The sequence below is a fragment of the Thrips palmi genome, unplaced genomic scaffold (assembly GCF_012932325.1).
Source record: "Thrips palmi isolate BJ-2018 unplaced genomic scaffold, TpBJ-2018v1 HiC_scaffold_10, whole genome shotgun sequence".
NCBI lineage: Eukaryota > Metazoa > Arthropoda > Insecta > Thysanoptera > Thripidae > Thrips > Thrips palmi.
This window is the reverse complement of record NW_023144621.1, coordinates 9,936,631-9,955,285: the sequence shown is the minus strand read 5'-3', so window position 1 is coordinate 9,955,285 and position 18,655 is coordinate 9,936,631. Positions and strand designations below refer to the sequence as shown.

General features: G+C 52.1%; 4 protein-coding genes across 4 annotated transcripts; 2 read left to right on the top strand and 2 right to left on the bottom strand.

The window, feature by feature from the left end:
- The first annotated feature begins 1,677 nt into the window (after positions 1–1,677).
- LOC117654492 lies at positions 1,678–9,207 on the top strand. Its single transcript, XM_034401158.1, has 4 exons — positions 1,678–1,863; positions 7,058–7,205; positions 7,659–7,736; positions 7,925–9,207. The coding sequence occupies exons 2-4, from the start codon at positions 7,062–7,064 to the stop codon at positions 8,153–8,155; spliced, it is 453 nt and encodes a 150-aa protein (XP_034257049.1). The 5' UTR covers positions 1,678–1,863; positions 7,058–7,061; the 3' UTR covers positions 8,156–9,207.
- An 87-nt stretch (positions 9,208–9,294) lies between these two features.
- Positions 9,295–10,953, bottom strand: LOC117654490 (mediator of RNA polymerase II transcription subunit 4). The gene is made up of 5 exons (XM_034401156.1): positions 10,789–10,953; positions 10,384–10,618; positions 10,118–10,289; positions 9,942–10,040; positions 9,295–9,835 (listed from the first exon to the last, which is right to left on the bottom strand). Exons 1-5 carry the CDS (start codon positions 10,851–10,853, stop codon positions 9,663–9,665), a joined length of 744 nt encoding a protein of 247 aa, XP_034257047.1. The 5' UTR covers positions 10,854–10,953; the 3' UTR covers positions 9,295–9,662.
- Positions 10,954–11,117: 164 nt separating this feature from the next.
- On the top strand, positions 11,118–14,140 carry LOC117654489 (KICSTOR complex protein C12orf66-like). The gene is made up of 9 exons (XM_034401155.1): positions 11,118–11,198; positions 11,489–11,632; positions 11,714–11,853; positions 11,955–12,092; positions 12,175–12,313; positions 12,403–12,596; positions 12,702–12,870; positions 12,979–13,077; positions 13,161–14,140. The coding sequence occupies exons 1-9, from the start codon at positions 11,118–11,120 to the stop codon at positions 13,332–13,334; spliced, it is 1,278 nt and encodes a 425-aa protein (XP_034257046.1). The 3' UTR covers positions 13,335–14,140.
- Positions 14,141–14,444: 304 nt separating this feature from the next.
- On the bottom strand, positions 14,445–16,826 carry LOC117654487 (heat shock protein 68-like). Its single transcript, XM_034401151.1, has one exon. The coding sequence runs from the start codon at positions 16,619–16,621 to the stop codon at positions 14,708–14,710; it is 1,914 nt and encodes a 637-aa protein (XP_034257042.1). The 5' UTR covers positions 16,622–16,826; the 3' UTR covers positions 14,445–14,707.
- Between the last annotated feature and the right edge of the window lie 1,829 nt (positions 16,827–18,655).

The window sequence follows — 18,655 nt, the reverse complement described above, 5'->3', positions numbered from 1 at the left end:
CGCACTCGTGAGCCGTGCCGAAGGTGTGCGAGAGAGACAGCGACGGATTCTCCACTCTAGCGCCTGCGAAGCAGCGAGTAGGCAACTCGGCGACAGCTCTGTGCGGCGGGCTTGCCTACCCCGGACTCGACAGGCGCCTCAGAAGACCCGGTCGGTTCGTTCTTGTCGGAGTGCAGGGCGTGATCAGCACGTGAGGCTCTGGGGATATAGTGATTGGCTGTCGGCACAGCGTACTAACGTACTGCCCCTGGTTCGCGTGCGGGGAATGGGACGAGGAGGTACTCGCTCGTAACGAGCCTGCGCTGGGTTTACCCTCGCCGTGCGCGCCGTGCTCGCGCGGGGAGGAGCCCACCGGGGCCAGGCCAATGTGTGCGGAGCGGCCGCCATGCGGTCTGCCTTGCCCGCACTAGGTCTATCCTATTCCTGCCCTAGGCCTTGCCTAGGCCTTGCCTGGCCTGCCCCAGGTCTACCCGCCGCAGACGGCGCCGTGTTATCTCGCACTCCGTTTTTAGCTTTTAGCGCGTCGGCAGGCGCCTCGCCAAGGCAAGTCCAGGGGATGGGTGTCCACGTGGCGAGCAGGGCGAGCAGGGCGATAGCGAACAAGTAACGGCAGTCTCGCGCCACGCGGCCGTGCGGCCCGTGCAGCAGACCGATTCCGAGAATTGTTTTCGTCGCTCCGTCTCTCTTGCACTCATGGTGCATCTCGAAGGGGATGCGAGAGAGACAGAGCGATGGAACGACGACTACCCAGACTCGTTCCGAGGGCGTGGCGGCTCCTCTGACGTTGTTTTTGTGCGCACCCCTTGGCCTTGTCCTTCTACCTCCGCGAGCACCAACAGTTCTTTTTTTTTTTTTCAGAGTCACTGGATGACGTAGTGTCTTTTTGTTCGTCCCTCGCGCGTTTTCGCTAATGAAGGAGGGGGAACTTCGGGCGGCCGTAACGGCACACTCGTTCATTGCGCGTCACGCGAGTGCACTCTTAAAAAATTAAGTTAGTTCGAGTATGATGGAAGGGCTCTTGTCTACTGAAAACTCAGTCCTTCTTCAAGGGAAAGCTCTTTTCACCAAATTTAAGTCAGATTTGGTGGAAAAGAAGTTTTTCAAGTCAAAATAATGTAACAAGTCTCGCGTCAAGTCTGAGGAGTTCGTCCACCGCACCGCCCAGGCTGAGATTGCCCTTTCACCACACCATAAGATAAAACGCAACAAACTCCGCTCCGCGTCTTGGGAATCAACTGAAGATTTTTGTTCCAGCAAGTCGGAGATATGAAAAGAAGCATCGTAAATTAGCGACGAAAAGTTGTTTTGACAGGGCGGCCCTGAGGGTCATCGAATCTTATCGGCGGCCAGTTCACTATCGCGCTGACTGGGCATTCCTAAAATTGTCCTTCGGTCAATAACGGCTGGCCGGTGGAGATTCGAGATAAAGGGATGGTCTGCTCCGCTGGCATTGTCTGTCCGAAAACAGGTGAGTAGACCAGAGGAGGCCCTGCGTCATACCGACAGGGGGCATAAAAGGCCTGACGGAGCTGGCGCCACGCCGCGCGCCCCACCGCACCCCACCGCACCCCGCCGCACCCCACCGCACCCCGCCGCACCCCACCGCACCCCACCGCGCCCCGCCGCGCCCCACGCTAGACGGCTCGTCCGTCCCGCTCAGTCTCCCCCTGCCTCTAGCGGCGCGCACACCGCCGCGCCCAGAGCTGCCCGCCAAGGCCACCAGCGTGGTGGTCGGCAATCCGCGCCGCCTCGGACGACACTCTCGGACGGAACGGTCTAGACGCCGGCGAGGGGGACGCACCGGGCCGAGCTGGGCTGCGGCATGTAGTCCATGTAGTCCTGCAGCACGCGACACGGATCCAGGTACAGGATTGTTTTATTTTCTTAAATCGCGGTGTTTTTCGCAGTCACACGCGAGATGAGCATGTTGAGTCCGTACCGGCGCTCTCCTCCTTGCGTTCTCTATAGGTGAGGGACGCGGGGTTTCAGGGAGGCTCCAGGGGCCGCTCATTAAGCTGTGACGTCAGTCTCGAAGGGCGCTGGAAAGGGGGAGGGGGATGAAATCAGCCAACTATGGAATTGTTTCCCTCGTTATGCCGGCCTGTGTTTGAGACGGTGGATCCGCGCAAAGAAGACCAACAAGTATCCCAGGCGGGCCGTGGACTGGACCAGGGTCAACGGTGCGAGAGAGGGGCAATTAGGCCGTCTCGGCTGGCATAGCATGGCAAGGATGGCAATCAATGCGGCCTTCGCCGGCTGCCCTGTGGTTTCCCCCATCTTCCTGCAACCATTTTTAAAGGCTTTTATTTCACCTCCTAATTTTTGTGCCCCCTTTTTTGGTCACTCCGCGAGACTGTACTGATTTTAGCCCTTTTTTGTTCGAGCTCGAGGGGCTAGCTCCTCATTCACAGCCTCTCCCTCCTCGAAGCGTCAAGGTCTCCAGCGTCCTGCAGGCAGGCGAAACCGAGGCCCGAGGCAAGGCCTGCAGGCCTCCAGCGAGCGAATTATTCTCTTCAGCCTCGAGACTTCGGGGGTCTCGTCTAGTCACATCCAGTCGCCGCCAAGCAGTTTGTTGGGTAGCCGTTCTCCACCGCGGGCCCCGCCCCACCACGCCACGCCACGCCCGGCTCTCACTCAGTAACATTATGCCTCCGTTAGTTTTCTAAGTCAACATGGTCTTGCAAGCGCGCGCTCCGCCCCGCCACGCCCCGCCACGCCCCGCCACGCCCCGCCACGCCCCGCCACGCCCCGCCCGCCCCGCCCCGCCCCGCCACGCCCCGCGGATTGTTTGCGAGTTCCACGAAGACGGCAACTTGACCCTCGTCGCCGCCGTCGCCGCCCCCACGCGGTGCGCCTGGCTGCGCATGGCTGCGCGCTTCCAGTGCTGGGCAGTCCGCGCTAGTCCGCGCACGTGGGGGACTTGGAGGAGAAAGGCGCAGTGCTCGGCGCGGGCGTGGCCACCCTCGTCACAGTTCAAGGCCGCCCCGCCGCGAGGGCAAAGGGCCGCGACTCCGAGACTCCGAGACTCCAAGACTCCGAGACGTGGCCGTCGTGGTGTCGCTTTCACGTGATTCATGAATCAAAGCTTTGTTAAGCTTGACGCGCGATCGTTCAAACTGACGGCTTGCTCGTGTGTCGCGGCCACCACTTCTTTCCCCCCCCCTCTCTCTCTCTCTCTCTCTCTCTCTCTCTCTCTCTCTCTCTCTCTCTCTCTCTCTCTCTCTCTCTCTCTCTCTCTCTCCCCGCGTGGCTGGATCAGTTCCGGTTGGGGAGGGGACGGAGGGGACGGAGGGGCATGTCCAGCAAACCAAACACCAGCACGCAACCCGCCCGTCGTTACCCAACACCTAAACGATCTTCGGCTGAAGGAGCGCCCCGGTGTGGCTGTCGGCCGGTGAACGTCCCCGCAGCGACCCACAGATCTGGAGCCGCCTGAGGTTACCCCAAGGGGTAGGGCCGCCGTGAAGGTGACACGCCCTTAGCCGAACCACCGAGCCGCTGAGGCAGCGAGCCACCGAGCGAGGCCGCTACTCAATCCGTGCCGTCGTGCTGCTTGACGTCCTCAACGATCCGTCAGCCCCGTGGGCCCGGGTAGGGAAGGCCTTTGTGGCAGACCGACGCCTCGCCTGACCGATCATTCAACCGGCAATCCGTCCCAGCAATGCGCTCGAATGCGCTGCTCAAGGCCAAGAAGGCGGAGCAGGTGCACTCGCTGCGGCTCATTGGGCTGTTTAGACTGTGAACCTCGGGGGACTCGCCGCACTGCGAAAAGCGGCGAAAAGTCTACGGTTGGAACGAAGAGATCCTTCGCAGACACGTTTTTGCAGTGTGACTGTGGGCGGCCTGAGCAGCGCCCGCGGATACACGCCTTGGAGTGTCACAAGCTGACCGCAGAACCGCCGGGCAGTAAGGCCGCCCCGAACAGCCCAGCTCGGCCAGGCCCGCCAGGCCGCAAAGCCAACAGGTTGCGGACGCGCCGACGTGTCGTGTGCTTGTGTCGGACACCACTGCGACGACGCCACCGCAGCCTGGGGGCCTGGGGCTCGGGGATTGGGCGGCCTATTCACGAGACAGAGACAAACAGAGACAGACAGCCATCGACCTGGTGCCCGGGCCTAGGCCGCCGCACCGCCACCCGCACGCCAAGCGTCGCCAAGCACCACCACGCCGCCCCGGCAACGCACGCGCCGCGCCAAGACAACCACCGCCAACAACCCGGAGCGACACTTCACTTTCAATTTTAAGTTTTTAGCGAAACAGAGCGGAGGCGTTTGAGTTGTTTTGGACTACTTTGGCGCCGCGGTGGACGCGGCTGGGCGAGGCTGACAAGGTCACGGTTCTGCTTTTCCAGGTTGCGGCCGGAAGAAGGAAGGCTGGATAATTTGGCACGTCAGTCCCCTTCCCGTTTTTTCCTTTCCCCTCCGCCAACCGCAACACCTGCCAACCGCGGCACCGCGCCCCAACGGCCCCAGTGGCCCCAACGGCCCCAGCGGCCCCAACCCTCACAGCGCCTCACGGACAAGCCCTGCCCGCCCTGCCCAAATCGGGGAGGGGGCGCTTGGCTCAGCTCAGACCGAGGGCAAGGGACTGACCTTGCCTGGCCTCGACTGCCTCGCTTGCTGTCTTGTCGGCCGTTGTCGGCGCTTGCCGCGGTGCTAGCAGTGTAGCGTCGTGGCGTGTCCCGCGCTAACGGAACTGAAGGGGTTGCGGCGTACGGCGTAGCGCAGTCAATGATATCAGCCCTGTAATTTGCATACACTAAGGATGTGCCGCGGCTGCGGCGGGGCGGGGCGCGGGCGGGGCGCGGTGTGTCGCGGCGCGGATTTTACAGTGAAACAGACTGGAATGGGGGGTGGGGGGCCGCCCAGGGTTCTTGGGGTGACGTCAGAGGGCCCCGCGTTGGACGTACACGCCGGGCGGCAGTGGGGGGATTATTTTGGGCCATAAATACACGATGCTGGGAGTGGCATATTGTATCCAGACTGCCAGGGGCACGCTGCCGCCATGCCGCCGCGCTGCCGCACAGCCGCAGGCCACGTGGTCGGTTCGGAGGCTTCGCAGCCCGTGGGACCTGATCGAGTCGGGATGGAGGACGCGAAACGCGACTTGACAACCACAGCGGTGCGCGGAATTTCCGGTTTCGCTTCGTTCGTGTTGCAGCACTGCACGCGACACCTGCTATCTCTCTCACACACACTCATCGCTCTGCACCTGTGCGCCGGGCGACCTTCGTGACACCCCTCCTTCTTCAACAGCGTCGCGTTGGAAGTCAAGGGTGTGTGGCCCGGAACACGGGGGCGTGCTGGAAGTGCTGGGAGGCGGAAAGGGGGGGGGAGGGGTCCTATTCTCGCCGCCTTTCCAAAATAAATCGCCGCACGTGTTTAGACATTTGAATGCCGCGCCACCCCGAGTGGACTGAGGCGTACTCGCCGGTTCCTTCCACCCTCCACCCGCCGCCGTCGCGACCCACCCCTCCAACCCCTCCAACCCCTCCAACCCCTCCGTGCCGCAGTTCCGCTATTTCTAGTGCGCCTCCTCCGCACGGAGAGCCATTCTCGTGTGCGTGCGTGTCCGTATGTGTGTGTGTGTGTGAGCGTGTGTGTGTGTGTTTGTAAGCGTGTGTGTGCTCGTATCCTTGCCAGTCGCGGCGTGGCGAGTCATCCTGGATGTGGCTTCCAGCTGGCGGGCTGATTCCGAGCCTTGGTATGTCCCTCTCGCACCCGTTCGGGACCTCCAATGAGTGCGAGAGAGACAGACCCGGAATCGGTGTCAGCCTGGCAGTGCAGCGAAGGTCAGGGTGAAGGCGGCGTGTGTTATTGACTAAGGGCGTCGAAGGGGTGGGGCTGAGGGGGCTGAGAGGGCGAGGAAAACCCCAGCTGGCTGGGGCTGCGTGGCGCTGGGAAAGGGGGGGGGGGCAGGAAGTGTTCGGGTGTTGTGACGATTGACTCGAGTACTCGAGTGTCGGCAGTCTGCGATAAAGAGCAAGGGCACGGTGGCGGACGAGGCAGGTGGGGGTTGCGTGCCAGTGCCAGGACATTGACTAAAGGTAAGCCTTCAGTCCACTGCTTGCGACGGGACCTGCCACGGTGGACAACGCAAGTTTGCACCCGATGCCAGTTACCGTCCCGCAGGGCTGCGGGACTCTGGCGGGACTGGCGGGCTCAGCGCAGTGCGACGCGATGGTGGCGGCCGTCGCCTCGGTCGCCAAGCCGCAGCGGCGACGCAACACAGGCGAGGAACGGACGCCTCGGGGAAGCCCAGCAAGTGCGCGGTACCCTGCGGTACCCGGGCGAGGGGAGGGGGGAGCGGGGACTCCAAGCCGCGGTCTGACAGGGGTGGGGGTGGGGGCGCTGCCCGGCCTGGGCCAGCCTGGGCCTACCCGCCCTAATCCTCCCAATCTTTTTGATAACTCCATTGGCGCAGCAGCAATGCTGCAGTGCAGCTATGACAAGGGTGGCAAAAGACAGGTCTGACCCGCGGCACCCAAACTGAATTTTAAAGGGCAAGGGTAGTGTTGTTGGTGGCCCACGGCCCACGGCGCTAGGGGCTTGGCGCAGCTAGAGCGGCTGGGGCCCTAGAGCCCTAGAGGCTCGGCTAGTGCCGCGGTGCCGCTTGCCGCGGCGGGCTCCGGAAATATTGATGGCGACTGTGCCATCGACCTGCCGGCTGGTGCCGAACGGTGCGCTGTCTCTCTCGCATTCGTGGAGAGAAAGAGAGAGGAAGCGTGACGAAAGCACCGTTCGGGAGCAGCCTGCCGGCCCGCCGCCGGCTTGACACGGTGGAGACACGCGGTAACACGCGGTGGAGACTGGGCACTTTGGCGGCGCCCCGCACCACTGCCCCAATGCCTAATGCCATGCCGCCACAACGCCGCCACGGCCCAGTCATTACGACATTACTCAGCGAGGAGGTCGACCATCGACCGGAAATCGGCGGCGCTGGCGGCGTTGGCCGCCCACCTTCACAATCCGAGTCGATCTTTCCACCGACAAGACGGTTGAATCCGACTTCCCATAGGCCGTAGGAGTTTCAAGCACTGTTGTTGTTGTTGTTCCAGAAAAATGAGGGACAAGTCCGACGACATGCTGGCGCCCCCCGCGGTCACCAACATGAGCACCCCCATGCTCGTCACCCCCGACGCCTCCAAGTTCATCATGAGGAAGAAGCCCCACACGCTGCCGCCCCTGGAGAAGTTCCGCAGCCTGGTGAGTGGACGGTCTGGGATCTGTGTGAACCGGTGCCAACCCTGATACAATGCAAATATTTATTTTTTGGGGCACGTCTTGCGTTGCCATTTTTCAAAAAAAGAAAAACAGCAAATTTTGACCCAAAATAAATACCGGTTAAAAGCCAGGTGACCCGCCCGGCGCCTCTGGCCGCGGCCTGGCCCAGGAGCACGGCGTGCACGGCGTCGCGGCCGTGAGGACCGTGAGCGGTGCGCTTGACCTTCGCCGCGAATCGATACACAACACTGGCCGTCGATGGCCGCGCCGCCGAGGCATAGCCAATGGGCCAATGGGCGTGACAGGTGTCCGATGATGTGCCGACCGGCCGGCGGCCGGCTCGGCTGCCCGAGTGCCCGGGAGAGCGAGGCGACGCGGCGACGCGGCGGGGCAGCCGCGCCTGTGTTTAAAACTTTCCGAATTGTTTGTTTCCAGGAGGGGCGGGGTTCTCCAGTGCCCCAGGCCCGGCGGCGATCAAGCATCGAAGAGCAGCTGCTGCAGGAGGACGGACAGGTGGGCACCGCAGGGAGTCTCCGCGTGGCGTTGCGATAAGCGGCGGGGCATTTCTCCAGACTGACACTGACGGAGCGACAGGCGACGGTCGCCTGCCGTCTGCTCCCCTCGTGCATTCATGGCAGTAGGGTTACGGTGCCCATCAGCACGGAAGCTCGACTAACCTTTGCATTGTGAAACTGCCACAGGTGATCCCAGCTGAAGGCAGACCTCTGATCCGTCTCACCAAGTGCTCCGAGGACCCACCCAGCATAGTTGTGGGTGGCGGGGGCGGCCCTGGCGGGGGCGGCGGGGGCCTTTCGCAGCGACTGCCGCCCCCGAAGCAAGGCTCCACCCCCGCAGCCGCAGTCCTAGCCCCGTTGGGGAACCGCTACACTCCACTGCAGCCCATCCGACGAACCGGCGACCACTCGCAGTAGCCAAAGAGAGCCTCTGTTCAATCCTCCCTTTATTCAGGGCAAAAATATGTGCTGTCATTTTGATATCAATTTCTTCTCTGTTTCTCTCATTCTCTCTTTTTCTTTAATTCTTTAATTTTTAGGTGAAGGGAAATCATTCCCTTTATTTGCTGTCTTGCTGATGAAGTTAGTAACTAAAGAAAGCCACGCCATCAAACTAACTCTCTGTACTACTAGGGTAGTCCTTATCTTTCTTTTTTAAAAGTCTTGGGTAATTATCGAGGGGGCAACCACTCTAGAAATCTTGTGTCCCCTTAGCGCTAGAAATCTCTGGGAAATCTGAAATCTTGCCCCCCAAAAGGCCCAAAAGAAGCTATTTTTGAGCAAAATAACGGTTAAAATCTTGCGAAATCCGACGAAATCTTTTCCCTGAAGAAATCTTGAGTCCCCAAACATCCAATGTGGTTGCCCCCTCGGTAATTATTTACAGTTGAGACTAAGATTTACAAGAAATGTGGCAATTAAATAATAAGCAATTTCATTTGCAACCTGAACTATGTAGTCACTGTGCTTGAGTTGGGCTGGGCTGGTCCCAAGAAGGAGTTAAGAGATGAGGCTTGCTGTGCCAGAATGCAAGGAGAATACCTAGTTTTTAATTATTTCTGCTTTTAACTTCTAACTTTCTCTTAAAAATTCGAACATTTTTACTGCTTTCAAATTTTGTCCTCAAAATCCCTTTAGTTCAGTTCTAGTGCCATAAAGTGTTACGTAATTGGAATAAATGCCTCTTTTTTCTCTCTATCTCGCTCTTTCGAAATACTGTAACAAGTGAAAATGCACATTAGTTACAACAGTGTATCTCAAAAGGCTTTTTCCTCAGTTTCAATCTATAAAATGAGGCATATGTTGCTTAAGTTTCTTCAACTACTAATACTGTGTCCTAACAACAAGAAAAATTCTGAAATGAAATTACAATGAAGTTCAATTATTAGTGCCTTTGTCCTTCATATCAGACATGCTTCTACTCTTGTATACTTGTTTAGCTCCTTGCAAATAAAAAAGATACTATCTTACACTGGCAGAATTGACTAAACTAGAGGAGCTCTTATGGCCCCTGTAATTTCCCAACCAATACATAAGTGCATAATGGAAAACAATAATTCCACAAGTTCAAAAATTGTATTCCAGACCACTTGTGATCCAACTTTTTACAGCGTACAGAAAGAGACATCACATACTCATTCAGGGCTCATTTTTCTGGACAAGAAACATCATCCTGAAAAAACTAAGGAAGGCCTTACTGCTAAAAATATACATAATATCACATTGTATATACAAGAAAAAAGAAATCTGCTGTAACTGTATCACAGTGACATTTTCTTTTGTTTGTTGTTCTGCTTTAAAAGTAAAATAATTAGAATGACAGATCAAGCTCAGAAAATTGGCTTGAAACAACACCATCACATACAGAGAAATCTGCTGAGAGTGGTTGTTTTCACTTGAACAAACATGTTTAGTACACTTATTATTACTGAGAATCACTTGATGAACTGCTACTTGAATCTGTTGACATGACTTCAACGTCTTCCTCTGTCTTGTGATTTCGTGTTTCCATTGCAACAGAACCTTGACCAGGGACATTCATGTGCAAGTCTCCAGATGGATGCCATGAAAATTGATTCTGCGTAGAAACAGTTGGCTCTGAAATGATAATAAACAAAAAGATGAAAAGTGCATATATTGTTAAAAGGTTTAAAAAATAAATAATACTTGATTAACTTGATCAAACTATATTTGATACACATACCTGCTCCAGGAGGAAGGCTGTGCAGATCTGCGAGACCAGGCTGGGGCGCCATGGGGAGATTGCTTAACCTTCCAAGAAGGCCCTGACGCATCTCAATATCTGAAGGAGAATAAAACAAGTTAAAGAGACGCAGCCCCAGCAAATCATGAGGTGATCCAATTTAAGAGGGAAGTTACCAGTAGGATAAGGTCTTCTGGGGTCTCCTTGCTGCCAAGTAAGAGGGGCACATACAGCATGTGAAGAAGATATGCGATGAGCAAACTTGATGAGATCTTCAGAGGGGACTGGTCGCTTGTTAGCTTTTGCAATGGAAGCTAATTTTTGCCTTGCTTGATATATAGCAGTTGCCTGGTAAAATAAATGGAAGAAAGAGTGAAAATAATGCAAGATTCTAAAAGACGGTGGTAAAGGAAACAGTAAAATGTAAGTCATGTTTACTAACCAAAATCTGTTCCGCTTCTTTCAGTTGCCTTTGCAAGTTACGTATGTGGCAATCTTGTCTTTCTACTTCATTTTTGAGCGCATCCATTTTCAGTTCAACTCGTGCCTGCTCACGAGCTCGTTCTAAAGAGGCTTTCAGCTCATTATCCTTGTTAACTAAAAGTTCCGTCAGTTGAACCTGCTCACCTCCAGCCATTTTCTGATGCTTCATTGCTATGGTGTTCTCGAGAATTTCCCTAGAATTGCATGAACGAGAAATTTTACCATAAAAGAAGGAAACAATTTGTTAAAAGACCGGTGCATGAGAAGGTTTGAAAAAAAATAGACACTTGTTTCAATCATTTAGGTTAAGTAACATGTCTCAACAAGTTTTAAAAGATCAAATGGAGAAACATCCCATACTCACTTCGAAATCAATTCTATATCATCAATTAACGCAATGAGCTTTTCGCCGGTACTGATGTTTGACATTTTAATACAATTTTGGTGCCACTCGTAAAGTGGTAATTTCACCCACACAAACACAAACAACACAAACAAGAGGTGTAGTTCCGAATCTTGCCGCGGGACTGCGCCACTGCGCCATTTGGTGAATGTGAACGTGAATGTGGAACTGCCACCAGCGCGCCTCACAGCTGATTTATGACTTCTGCTGGGTTGTCTGCAACACACTGAAGACCACACGCCCCACACGCTCTTGTCTCTCCACATGTCTACGCTTTTAGCGTTAACACAATGGACTACGAAGAAGAAATACTGTCAATGTTCTTTACGAATGTGGCGCAGCTGTGCTTTGATAAGGCCAAAGAGGTTGTGGTACGTATTTGAAGCCCACCCCTTGGGTGCTGGCTTCTGGCGGGTGTTGTTTACCTTGCAACAGGCGACGATATCATCGCCAATATTTGCTTAAAATTATTGAATGCAAGGTTGTGGTAGTGCCTCAATTCTCACCCAAAGCTAACAGTGTTCATTACATCCCTTACGATGTCTATCCCAATCCTACTCAAACCATTAATACTGGCAAAAAGAGGTTATGTTTATTTCTTTGTGTTCCATTGGTTGTTTGTTCATCGACGTCACGCAACTTTTCGGTATTATTTGCTTAGGAAAAAGAACGTGAAATAAAGCAAGGAACCTCCGGCCCTTGGGGTATGTTGCTGACTCACCTTTCACCTCTTGCAACAGCGGAACGATCATACCTGGATCTAGGATCTATGGTTACAAAGAACAAAGGATTCCTCAGAAAAGATGTAAGTTGTAAAAATTTTGATGATCCTAAACAAAATGACGTATTGCTTGAAATTAAAAAAATCTTTTTACATCCTTCCCAGAATTCTCTACGCTCAATGTATGACACTATGCGATCTGATTTCCGACGAGTTGAAGAGTGTGCACGTAATGATCGTGCTGTTTCCACAGTATCAAGCCAACTTTGCCAGTTTCTGTCGGCTCGTATAGAGCTTATAGATTTGTATCCTTTAACACGAATACCACTCCCCCAAACCTCTTTCAAATTTTTCCCAGCTTTAAGTCAAGTATATGTTCTTGGTTTCCTTGACTGTTCTTCTTCAGCTATGAAAAGATGTATCAAGTGGGTACAAGCAAACACGTGCGTTTTGAAGACATGCTGAATGTTATTGAAGATATTGCAGACCGATTCTCACTAATGTTCACCCACATCTCTCTCACATCAGTCAAGACAGCCTTTAAGTAGGTCTTTCATTCAGTATTTCTCTTGCTATCAAGTCACTTTAGCTTCCACTGTCCTAATTTAGTTTTGAATAAATTCCAGCTTAGAATGTGAGATTCTAGTTAATCTTCTGAAGGCTCAGGTTGAAATGCAATCGTGGCATTTTTTGCCCTCACTGATGGCTTTACATGGCGCAAACACTCGACTTTCAGCATGGGAGCGGACATTGCAAAGCAAGGAGGTAAATGATTTTTTTTTTCTAAATCCTATTTTCTTGTTCTAATAAAAAATGTTTCCTCTTATCACTTGTTACATCCCTCAACTTTTCAGGTGTGGAAACTTGGATTCAGTGCTTCATTCTTGAAAACAAACCAACAGCCGATGCTTGTTCAATGGCTTGTTAAGTTTAAAAATATTTCAGTGAGCAAGTTTTCTCTATATTTCCATGGTATTCTTGCTCAGCAAACTACTGCAGCTGACATGAAATTCCTTAGCGGTAAACAAGCCTTTGACCCTTACCATAGGTGAGTCACAACATACATTTGGAAATACAATCTTTATAAGAAGGAGTTGTGACTTGTACGTAATTTTTCTCTCTCTCTCTCTCTCTCTCTCTCTCTCTTTCAAAGAATACAGAGCTTTCAAAAGAAATATGATGCTGCCTGCACTGCTGTAATGCTGGTTTTGGATGCCAGAGGGTTGGAAGACTACTGTGGGCCAGGCTATCACCATCCAAACAAACCAGTGGAAGCTCCAAAGGATATGGAGTGCTTTCCCATCATGGTCAGCTATCCCATGGTAAGAATAAATTTACCTGCTTAATTATTTACTTACAAGATTTAGTTTTTAACTTTTTTTTTAAATTTTGATTTTTCTTACTGAATTATATTCTTTTGTTTCTATCAGAAACCACCTGTACACATGCCTTATGTGACCAAAGCCATCATGGAGCAGAGTTTAGCGCTATCTTCCAATGAAAAACGATGCCACACTTTTAATTTGAAGGTGAGCTGCTTGGGCCTGGATCTACATTATGTGTTTGAGGGTATTGATATTACTGGAGGTCTTATGTGAATAATTTTTTGTAGGACCAGTGTACCTATTTCATGAGCAGCATTGATCCTCGAGTCTTCATGGTGGTAGTATTTGATTCAAAGAGAGCTGAGCGAGAAGCTCAAAATGTCGCCAACTTCATCCAAGAAATGAGTTTACAGCTAAAATGCAACAAGGTTTTTGCTGATTTGAAACCCAATAGTAAATGAAATGAATACAACTGACTTTTATTCTCTTATCTAACTAGGATTCAACTTGGACATTTTGTAGGAAAAACTATGTTCCATTTTGCTATCTGTGATGTATTTTTATTTTTTATTTTTGAAAAGTAGATTTTTAACACTGTGAACATTACATGCAAACATTCAAACATCTCTGAGTATATTCAAACAGCCACATTTGGCTAAACTGTTGGAATCAAAATATTTATTTCTAAGGACGAATGAATGTATTTTTTATACAATATGGTACAAATATTTTGCCGCAGAGAATTATCTGTTACAAGTCAAATACTATTTTACATGTTGAAAAATAGTCTTGTCTATTACTTGTATTTAGATTTTAAAAGACTTCATAAGGTGGTCTTGAGAAATGTGCAATTAAAGTCTTAGTCAATGTTTTTAAATCGCAATCTCTTCAGTTATGTTGATCTTGACATTTACTGTTACTGGGCAATGGCAATTTCGGGACAGTAGTCAATCTCTGTCCACTACAAGACATCGAGAAAAGTTTCCTAAGGCTAAGGCTGTGATTATTTTTAGGATAAGCTTGTTATTTTTGTTTTAAAGCCAACTCGTCAAAGCAAATTATGCTTCTTAGAAATGAAGTTAAAATCAGGTGATTGAATCACTGCAACTCCAATACTTTTGTATCTTCTTTAGTTGTGCTGGACATTTCCAGAAGTGTTTGTTGAAGAGAATTTTTATACTGTACTTTTATTTCAGAAATATTTTTATGTTGTCCTATTTTGACTGTGCAATTTCCTGATATTAAACTGCTAAAATTCTTTCTCTAGCTTATGATGAATTTCTTTCTGTCAGTTTTTGATCCCATTATTCTGTCTGTTCTGAGGTGAGTTGTTTCAACTTTACTCTTAGGGCTTCAACTCTTGTGGCAGATGGAATGCCTTAGTTTTTGTTTATCAATTTTATCTTGAAAGTCTTTTTAAGTCAGTTCTGTTCAGCTGTTGTGTTTAAAGTGTTTCATCTGTATTTAGTTTTCACTGCTGAGATCCATTTCAGATTTTATTTTGTCTTGACTTTTGTCTACTCGTATTGTGGTTAGATGTGACTGGGTAAATTGGAAGAAGAAGTCAAGGATAGTATTCTTAAATTACTTTTAATGAAGACAAAAAAAAACTGTGCAACGGTGTACATACAATTTAACACATAAATTGACAGTTTTAAAATGCTGCTGTACAGTCTAAACTTAAACATAATCAGTCATAATAGGTAGAGTATTTGGTGGCAAGTATAATCACAGTCCAAGCAAACAAATAAATTAAATGACAGATGATTTAACTATCTAAAATGGGAATGATTTTTAAAAAACTAACTCTAACTTCGAAACTATTGGAAACTACTTAATCAACCTCCTCGACAGTGGGTCCGCTGCGGTGGGCGCCGCCAGCCTGCTGGCCGCAGCCCTGTGCTTGAGGTCCTGCCTGTCCGCCGGTGTGCAGGCGGGTCATGACGTCCTGCACCTGCTGCTGCAGCTCCTTGAGGCGGTGCTCGTACTCCTCCTTCTCGGCCAGGGTGTTGCTGTCCAGCCACTTGAGGGTGGCGTCGCACTGCTCGCGTGCCCGGGCGCGGTCCTGCTCGGACAACTTCTGGCCCGCCTCGTCCAGAGCCTGCTTGATGCTGAAGACGTACCCCTCGAGCTGGTTCCGCGCGGCCACGCGCTCCCGCTGCTTCTCGTCCTCAGCCTTGTACTGCTCGGCCTCGTCCAGCATGCGCTGGATCTCCTCGGCGGACAGGCGGCCCTTGTCGTTGCGGATGGTGATGTTCTGCGAGCGGCCGGAGCTCGTGTCCTTGGCGGTCACGTTGAGGATGCCGTTGGCGTCCATGTCGAAGGTGACCTCGATCTTGGGCACGCCGCGTGGTGCGGGGGGAATGCCCGTCAGGTCGAAGGTGCCCAGGCGGTTGTTGTCCTTGGTCATGGCGCGCTCACCCTCGTACACCTGGATGGTGACGGCCGGCTGGTTGTCGGAGTAAGTGGTGAAGGTCTGCGTCTGCTTACAGGGGATGCGCGCGTTGCGCTCGATGATCTTGGTCATGACGCCGCCCGCCGTCTCGATGCCCAGGGACAGCGGCGCCACGTCCACCAGCAGCACGTCCTGGATGGCCTGGCTCTGGTCGCCGGACAGGATGGCGGCCTGCACCGCCGCGCCGTACGCCACCGCCTCGTCCGGGTTTATGGAGAGGTTGAGCGACTTGCCGTTGAAGAAGGTCTGGAGCATGGACTGCACCTTGGGGATGCGCGTAGAGCCGCCCACCAGGACCACGTCGTGGATGTCACCCTTGCCCAGCTTCGCGTCCTGCAGGGCGCGCTCTACCGGGGCCAGGGTGGAGCGGAACAGGTCGGCACACAGCTCCTCGAAGCGCGCGCGGGACACCTTGGTGTAGAAGTCGACGCCCTCGTACAGCGCGTCGATCTCGATGGTGGCCTCGGTGGAGGAGGACAGGGTGCGCTTGGCGCGCTCCGCCGCGGTACGCAGACGACGCAGGGCGCGGGGGTTGGAGCGCATGTCCTTGTGGTACTTGCGCTTGAACTCCTCGGCCAGGTGGTTCACCAGACGGCTGTCGAAGTCCTCGCCGCCGAGGTGCGTGTCGCCGGCCGTGGAGCGCACCTCGAATAGGGAGCCCTCGTCGATGGTGAGGATGGAGACGTCGAAGGTGCCGCCGCCCAGGTCGAAGATGAGCACGTTGCGCTCGCCCTTGAGGTTCTTGTCCAGGCCGTACGCCAGGGCCGCGGCGGTGGGCTCGTTGATAATCCGCAGCACGTTGAGGCCCGCGATGACGCCCGCGTCCTTGGTGGCCTGCCGCTGGCTGTCGTTGAAGTAGGCGGGCACCGTCACCACCGCGTCGCGCACGGTGCTGCCCAGGTACGCCTCGGCAGTCTCCTTCATCTTGGTCAGCACCATGGAGCTGATCTCCTCCGGCGCGAACACTTTGCGCTCACCCTTGAACGAGACCTGGATCTTGGGCTTGCCGGCCTCGTTGACCACGGTGAAGGGCCACTGCTTTATGTCCTGCTGGATCTTAGGGTCGTCGAACTTGCGGCCGATGAGTCGCTTGGCGTCGAACACGGTATCCTTGGGGTTCATGGCAACTTGGTTCTTGGCCGCGTCGCCGATGAGGCGCTCCGTATCGGTGAAGGCCACATAGCTGGGGGTGGTGCGGTTGCCCTGGTCGTTGGCGATGATCTCCACCTTGCCCTGCTGCCACACGCCCACGCAGGAGTAGGTAGTGCCCAAGTCGATTCCCACGGCTGGCATCTTGACTGAGATGATTCACTGGCTCGGTTGAAAACACAAGGTTCGATGAAACTTGGTAACTCGGAGGATGTGAAGCCTCGCTGATGATCACGAAATCACTGCTCTAAACGTCGATGCACAGAGAAATAGCTCTGGTAAAGCTCTGACTCGCTTTAGCACTCGCTCTGAATCGTTTGATAGCTCGCTGAGAACTGAACTGCCGGCGAGCGGCGCGCGCTGCTTTTATGCGCGGCCCAGCGCGTGGTGGGGGCAGCCGCCGATTCGAAACCGTCCCGCTGCTTCGCGCGCTTTCTCGGCGCTCTCGAATGTTCTCGACGCGCGCTCTGATTGGTCAGAGCAGGAGTGGCGGGGGAATGGACCTCCCCTTCCCTACTCCCTCCACTCGTCGCGAATATTCTGGCGATGCCAAGAGTAAGCGTTCAAGATGTTTCATCATAGTAAATATATTCGGTTTTTTGGTCTATTCCAAGGGACTCTGCAAACTAAAGTGTGTACATAGTACACTCTTATTGAAGCATGCTTCCAAGCACACTCCTATTTACAGCATACTTGCGAGGCACACGTCAAAGTAGAGTGTGCGTGGCATATACACGGTAAATAAGAGTGTACCTTGCAAGTACACGCTAAAATACACTCGATTAGTCCTAAAAAGCATGGGCCAGTTTAAGTGTACTTGCCAGGTACACACTTATTTAGCGTGTACATGCAATGTACACTTTATTTTAGTTTGTGCCTAGCAAGTATGCTGTAAATAAGAGTGTGCTTGGAAGCTGCTCTACACACTTGAGTTTGCAGAGGACCTACTTTAATTCGACGGTGACCTGATTTTTTGTTTTTGTTTTATTGATAAATTGAACACATTGAAATGTTCATATTTTTGAACTATGCCTGTTTTCGATCTAACTAATAGAAATATCGAAAAGAACGCAAATATTGAAGAGAATTGAAAAGAATAAAAATATTCGGAGTTCCATACCCCTTATTAATTTTTTCAATATATTCATCCCTATCTTTTTAGTGCCGAATGGGTTGCCTGTCCATTGGGTGCAGCAAGGGGTAACCAACTCGAGAAAATGAGTGAACGTCCATTGGGAATCAGTGAACACATAATCCGACATAATCACAATCATACTTTTGGAGATTCAATCGTTTTTTCACCGACTTTGAGAGGCTACGGCTACCAAACTAGGTGCGGTCAAAGCCTTCCCGAGGCGGGGCTTGAAAGAGTTGGGTCTTCAGAATACTAGAGCGTTGAGAAAGGCCTTTGACCGCAGCTAAATTGGAAGCAGTGGCTCTGCAAAGTCAGCAAAAACGGCCACTTTCGATTTTATCACTTTTTGACCATATTTGCGAGCGGCCACTGCTTCCAAACTAGCTGCGGTCAAAGCCTTCCTGAGGCGGGGCTTCCTGAGTGGGGTATACTAGAGCGCTGAGGGAGGCCATTGACCGCAGCTAGATTGGTCGCAGTGCAGTGCGGCCGCCCAAAGTCAACAATATTTGATTTTCGACACTTTGACTGCGTTCCGAGGCCGACGCTCAAATAATCTCGAGTAATCCTAATCAACATAATCGCTTATAGTCTCCTAAATATGCATAGTAATCAAGGAATCAAAAGTAAACTCATGTAATCAAAACATTATCTATAATTTTAATAAATTCAGTAAATTTCAAAGGACATGAAACGATTCTGGTATGATTGCTACACATTTCTTATTGTGCTAATGACTTCGGGATTGGAAGCTGGCGCCGGCTCTAGTTTTCCTGATTTGAGTATGGACTGATACTGTTTTCTTTGTCAACCCCCTCTCTGTGATGTCCAGGTTCTATATTCCAGCGCCCGAGGGATCGCTGGCCAAACCAAAGAGATTCCAAAGGCACTGAAAATATCACACAGCAAACCACTGTGTTTGCAGTTGTTTGCAGTGTGCAGTTGCGTTCAAGTCAGGAAGCGGCCAGCCCTCTCCACTGTTCTGGCATGTGCCGGCTGACCTGGGCTGACCCTTGCTTCCTGGCCCTTCCAGAAGATGCTCCACG